Raw genomic sequence first — 6,000 nt, forward strand, 5'->3', positions numbered from 1 at the left:
TACTGGATTGTGGAACAGTGGCCTAATGGTGCACTGAAGCATAGCCATTGCAAAATTTTTTTAATTTGTCATCTTTTCTTCAGCGTTTTCCTCTTAATTCAGTTCTTCCACTCAGCAGGGTGGGTGGTTGGGTGCCATCCTGAAGTGCTTCATGCCTTGCGTACCCTCCAGAGGGACCATTGTTCCATAATTCAGGGTTTCTGGAGTTTAACCTCTGGAGTTTAACCTCAGGGCTGGATACTTTAATGCTTGGCATCCATGGCATCTGTGATGGATTTGGATTCAGCCCTTATTAATTTAGTTGAGTGACACTACACTCCTGCTCCCTCCACCCTAAGTCCAATACCATTTTGCCATTAGTGACCTAGGTCATGTCTTTATCAGGAAGGGAGAGAAAGAACCTGCAAAGGAAAATAGCTATGATGCTACTGAGAATGGACAGCAAGAATGCCGTTCTGTTCCTTTTTTCCCCCCCCCCTTTTTTTACTGTCTTACTACTCACCTAGCTTTCTTCTGCTTTGAGCCACAAGGAAAGGTTAATAAGCAGGCTGCTGTGAGTCCTCTCTTGAATGCAGTGATGATCTAAAGGACTTATTCTCAGGTTTTCTGTAGCACCGGAGCTAACAGAGGACGCCAGCAGCAGTGTGCTACCAGAATGAATGTATTGAGCTCCCAGGCTGCAAAAGCACAGCTGAAGAACATGTTCAGACCCTAACTTTCAGATCCAAGGAATGAATAACCACCAGCTCTGCTGGTTCAGCTCAAACTCTTTCAGCCCTAAATAAATGACGTCTCCTCTTTATACTGCAAATACCATCCCCTCTTGCTTTGCTGTGCAGCAGTTTGGCTATTTATTTTCCCAATTATCATCTCATTGTCCTTGTATCTAACTAATGGTCTGGGACTGGGAGCCCTTTGTGATACTACTTGAACCAACACAAGGCAGTCCCTGCTTCAGAAGATAACGCTCAAAGAGTTTGAGAGACAAAAGTCTCTTTTGAAAACCAGGTTTAGTTTCACAGGACACATAGCAAGAGATTTATGTACTTAGCTCACAACTGCCATTTAAAACTTGGTGCTGATATTTTGGTGTTAAAGCGGTGAGCATGTCTGTCAAATGTCAGCATTTGTATTTGACAGCAGCTTCTTTTTTCCCCCTCCTCGCTTCTTCCCTAGTCTCATTTGGCTTCAAAGAATCCAGTAGGGGTTGCCTTTCATGTTTTGGTAACTTGAGGAGGACACCCTTCATGCTTTAGAAGTAATTTATTATAGAGCTGTCGACAGCAGTTAAAAGGGGAAAAGATGAGTGGGCTTTTCTGGGCTTTTAAAGGGAGAAGCAGCTCTTACATGTTTAATGCTAAAAGCACAATGGCATCTGGGCAGATGGCACAGGGCCAGCAATTACATATCAGTTATAGGCAAGAGAAGTGTTTCATCTGAACTAAGTGTAAGGAGTAATTAGCCAGCTTGGATCCTGTGGGAACTGTTGTATGTGTGCTGTATAGTACAAACTGTGAGTCCTTGAGGACTCGACAGTGTCCAAGTGCAGAGTGTGAACCAAAGGGCTGGAGCATGATGTGACCTGGGCAGTGAGGCTCTTGGTGTCCCTAGGCTGAGATGGATGGAAGGTGAGGACAGCACAAGCCAGCAGTGTTATAGTAAATTTTCCAAAAGGATATAAATCATGTGCAGGATTCTGCCTGTATTGATTCTGCTCGTTGGTGGAGACAGTCTGGCCTTTCAGCCTGGTGCCCAAAATTTGGGGGGTTATTGTTGCTTGTTTCTTCTCTTCATAGAATGTAAGATAGGCCCTCAGTGGAAATTCAGTGGGAATTTCTACCATTCGTGTAACCTTTAGTTGTACATATCTTAATTTCAATGTATTACCTATATAACTCAAGTGTACAGCAAACAATATATGGGAAATTTTTATGCCCCTACCTGCTGTGTTGCTTATAGCACTTGCTGTGTGGTACAAAGGCAAGGTAACAGACGAGATGACATTCTGAGGTGTGAGAGAAAGGTGGAAATCCTTTGCTCTGAGCTAGGGTTTTGCTGAAGGATGTGATACTTACTATGTGTGGAGGTGGTGGTTTTCTTGGAGCTAAAATATATTCCAAGAAAGATATTACAGTATTGGCTCTGTTGATTTGTGTTAGCTCAGCCCTCCCTCAGCTTCCAGTGCTCCAGTAGGCAGAGAAGGTCCTCAGCAACCTCCTGCATCTTTTGGATGCTGAGTAATGATGGGCAAAAAGATGGCAGGAGCTCTGTTACCTTAGGCCATTTGCTGTGGAGCAGTGCGGGGATGCCTGAGCTGATAGCTTCCCTCACGCTCAGGGTGGATTTAAACTCTCACTGTTAATAATTCAGGCACAATTCCTGCTTGATCTCCCTTTTACCTCTTTCTTGAAGTAAAACATGCAAAGTTGCCCTTACTATAGTTGTATTTAAAACAACTGAATAAATCCTTAAATGGATAGTATCGCTAGGGTATGCACTGAGGCTCCAGGAGAGTTGTGAGATAAGGCAGGTAGTGCAGGGAGAAACCAGGGATTCTCCCCAGCACTGACCCCCACTTTGCTTCCACAGGCTTGGCAAACATGAGCAGTCCCTTTCTGTTGCACCCCACCTTCCCCAGGGTCCTGAGGGCTACAGGGTGAAATGAGGACAGAAGGCAGTGGCAGCTTCTAACAGGGACAAAGGAGTGGGTCAAAAAAAGACATCCAAACTGCTGAACTAGGTATTTTTTTGTATCCAGGCAGTGGCATTCTTGGAACTGGATGAAATCTCCAGTGTGCTGTGTGGTTGCTATAACAGCTGCTCTTATTTATGCTCTGTGTCCATCTCCAGATGCTGTTTCTATCCCTTGTGGTTAAAATCCTAATGATTTCATACTTACTATTATGATCCCAGACTGCAGGCTACATGCTGAATCTTTCTCTTCTCTTCCCCAGCTCGTGGCCAGTTAAATGTCAGAGATGGTTTTCTTTTTGTCTTGTCTATTTGTGAGAGTGAAACTGTTTGCTTGTTTCAGTTGTGTGTGTTTCTATTCGTAGATTGACAGTGGAGTGTGAGCGACAGTGAACTCCCTTGGAACCAGCTCTCTTTCTGGGCTGTTCACTGCATAGCTTTCTGCCTGTGAGAGGGCCTTGCTTTCCTGGCATCCAAAAGACCTGAGGGCAGCCCTGTGGACAGACCAGCTTTCCACTGTCCACCCATCGTGGTGTCACATCATGTGTGACTCATCTCTGGTGTCCAGTTACCACTTGCACTCTAAAAACTGTCAATTTACTGTCATACTACAAAACACAAGTCTCTAGTGAAGTTTTTGGGGCTGATATTGTAATCCCAAGTTGCAACTGGTAAAGCACAGGGCAGCAATGGCTGCCAGCTGCCAGCCCTCTCCCATTCAAATGCTGAAGAGCAGCAAATGCCAGGACACAAGGTGTTGTATCAGCCCTGCTGTTCACAAGTGGTGCCTGGTAGTGGTATGAAGCCTTGGGATTCTCTTAGTGATCTCTGGCTCTGACTTAACCATTACGAGTCCCTTGGCTGGTAAGAATTTGTCCATGGTCATCTTAGAGAAGTAAAGACCGATGGGAATGAGACAGAGCATCTCACAGTACTGGGCCTTTTCACCATCAGTCAGAAAGAAAGAGAGATATGGAGGCTTTAGGGCAGGATTGTGGCTTTCTTGGGTTTTTTTGTTTGGTTTGGATGGTTTTGTTTTTTGGTTTTTTTTTGAAAAAGCATTCTGAGCAGAGGGAAGGTGTTTGTGACTTCAAAGTAGGTTTAGGCCTGAAAGAAGCATGGCAGTTCTGGATATGTACAGCAGCTGAGCAGAAGCTTAGGGAATAATATTTTGGGCAGCTGAGCCCCTTGACAAAAAAAACAAACTGTCAGGCAAGGAGTTAAGGCTAAGTTGCATTTAACTTAGTTACTTTAGGTGCTACAAATAAATAAAATAATCCTTGCATATGGTGAATTATTACCACTAAATCAGCTGTAAGTCTTTTAATTTAACCCGGGCTCTTGTGACATATCCATTACAATTTACATTTTTTTATCAAAATCTGAAGTACCCTTGTGCTTGCTTGTGCTCTTCCAGGCACAGGAGCTGTTGAAAGCCAGCAGAATTCCCTTCCCCTGCCACAACTTGCATGCAGACATGTGCATTAGTTCACTTCATCACTCGACTCACTAAAGCCAGGAAACACTGGCAGCCCCAAAGCATCCCATTACACAGCTGGCCTTGTCCAGGTTTAACAGGGGTGAGCATATCATGCCTGTGCCTCACACCCATGTTGCTTCCTTGTAGCCTCTTCCCTGCTGGTGGGAGAGGACATGTCTGGCCTTCCTTCATGAGGTGCCATCAGCAAATATCTTGATGTGGAGGTATGGGAGCATCAAATGCACCTCCCATTGAAGGTCACCCAGGGTAGTGTGGGCAGTTACCTTTAATGCTGTGCTGCTGTAAGGCTGAGAACACTGTTGGTCTCTTTCACCTGTGCAGATCTTGCAGTCCTTGCCTGCAGTGCAGCTTTTAACTGTATTTATTTTGCAGCTTCTGTTGGTGTCAGATGGATGATCGGGGTTACAGAAATTAACAAGGGCTCCACCTATGGCAACAATGAAAACAAGCAGAAATGAAAGTAGGATCTTCAGAGACTGCTTCAATCCAAAGGGAACAAATGCAACTGCTGAAAACTCTTAAGTGCATATCACAGTCCTTCAAGTGAGATCAGAGGAGAGGTAGGATGGGCAATTGCCATGCATATCCGAATTTGTGCTCCTGTTGTTTTTCTCTGAGAGTTTGGGCTGATGACACGCTTGAAAGATGCACTCCATATCCTCTCCGCAACAGGTTTGCATTTGTGTGGTTGGTTTGTTTTCCTATGAAGTGTCTTAAGTTTTGAAGAAAAAAAAATAAATTCCGGCGTGCTTATATGAAGAGACTTTACCTGGAAACTAACCAGAGGTGCAGGCTTTAATGTCAGGAGATTGTTACAAGATGATTAAAATTGATAGTTGTGTAGATCACACAGTTTAACAACCATAATCTGTCAGTGTTTAAATACAGTACAGTAAGATGCTGTGCTTGATTATACCAGTATTGGACTGAAGCAGCTCAGTTGAACTGGTAGAACTGCAGTATAGAGTTTTTGTACATCTAGAACTTACTGCCTCAGTGTGACTATGGGGCCCTTTAAAACTTCAGCCAGACCCTGGACATCCAGACATCAGAGCCTTGCAGTAGCATAACCTGGAGCAAAATTTGGCCTTGTGGCCTGAGCAGAGCTAAGTTAGCCACTGCCATCTCTTTCCTGAGGCCATACATCTGAGGGATAGCTGAAACCTGTAATTCTTCTGAGAGTAAATTCCATTTATGGTTTGGAAAAACTGACATAATAAAATTCCCTTGGGCTTTAAACACTACTTAAAATTCTAGGCCTTCCTAGCAATGGTGGGAAGAAAATAACTGGGCATGGTGTAGTGAAACAATGCGAAGTGTGCATTAAAATGTATGCACCACACCCATAATGTAGTGATCCTAATTAATCTGCGTGTCTGTCTTTTCTTATAAATTAGTTTACTTGGTGCCTCATAGAAGCCTGTGGTAATAGTTAAATTATCTTTTCTTTTGGGGAGAAGAGGGGAACTAGGACAAAGACCTAGGGCAGCAATATGGTTCAGGTTTTTTTATATCTGTCTGGACTTGATTAGACCCCCTTCTGAATTAAATAAAACTAGAATCAAGCTCCTCAGGAAAATGGTGTTGCTCTGACCTTCCTGGTACTGATTTCAGGGCAGAGGCCTCCTGTTTTTAAACTTTCAGAGTTAAAGGATCTTCTTACTAAGAAGAACTTCATAGAATCACAGAAAACAAGAAAAAAACCCACAAAACACACAAAAAAAAAAAAAAAAAAAAAACAAACCAAAAAAAAAAAGGAAAAGAAAGAGGGGGGACTTTTAAAAACCAGCAGTTATGACTGGAAAAAA

General features: G+C 43.4%; 1 protein-coding gene across 1 annotated transcript in view; it reads left to right on the top strand.

The window, feature by feature from the left end:
• The window catches only part of AGPAT4 (1-acylglycerol-3-phosphate O-acyltransferase 4), a 73,550-nt gene extending 67,648 nt beyond the window's left edge, over positions 1-5,902 (top strand). The window contains exon 9 of the mRNA XM_017813702.1: positions 4,565-5,902. Within this exon, the coding sequence (XP_017669191.1) occupies positions 4,565-4,650 (86 nt within the window). The 3' untranslated portion in view covers positions 4,651-5,902. The remainder of the gene's footprint in view (positions 1-4,564) is intronic.
• Positions 5,903-6,000: the final 98 nt, after the last annotated feature.

Source organism: Lepidothrix coronata, unplaced genomic scaffold, assembly GCF_001604755.1.
Source record: "Lepidothrix coronata isolate B3197 unplaced genomic scaffold, Lepidothrix_coronata-1.0 Scaffold42, whole genome shotgun sequence".
NCBI lineage: Eukaryota > Metazoa > Chordata > Aves > Passeriformes > Pipridae > Lepidothrix > Lepidothrix coronata.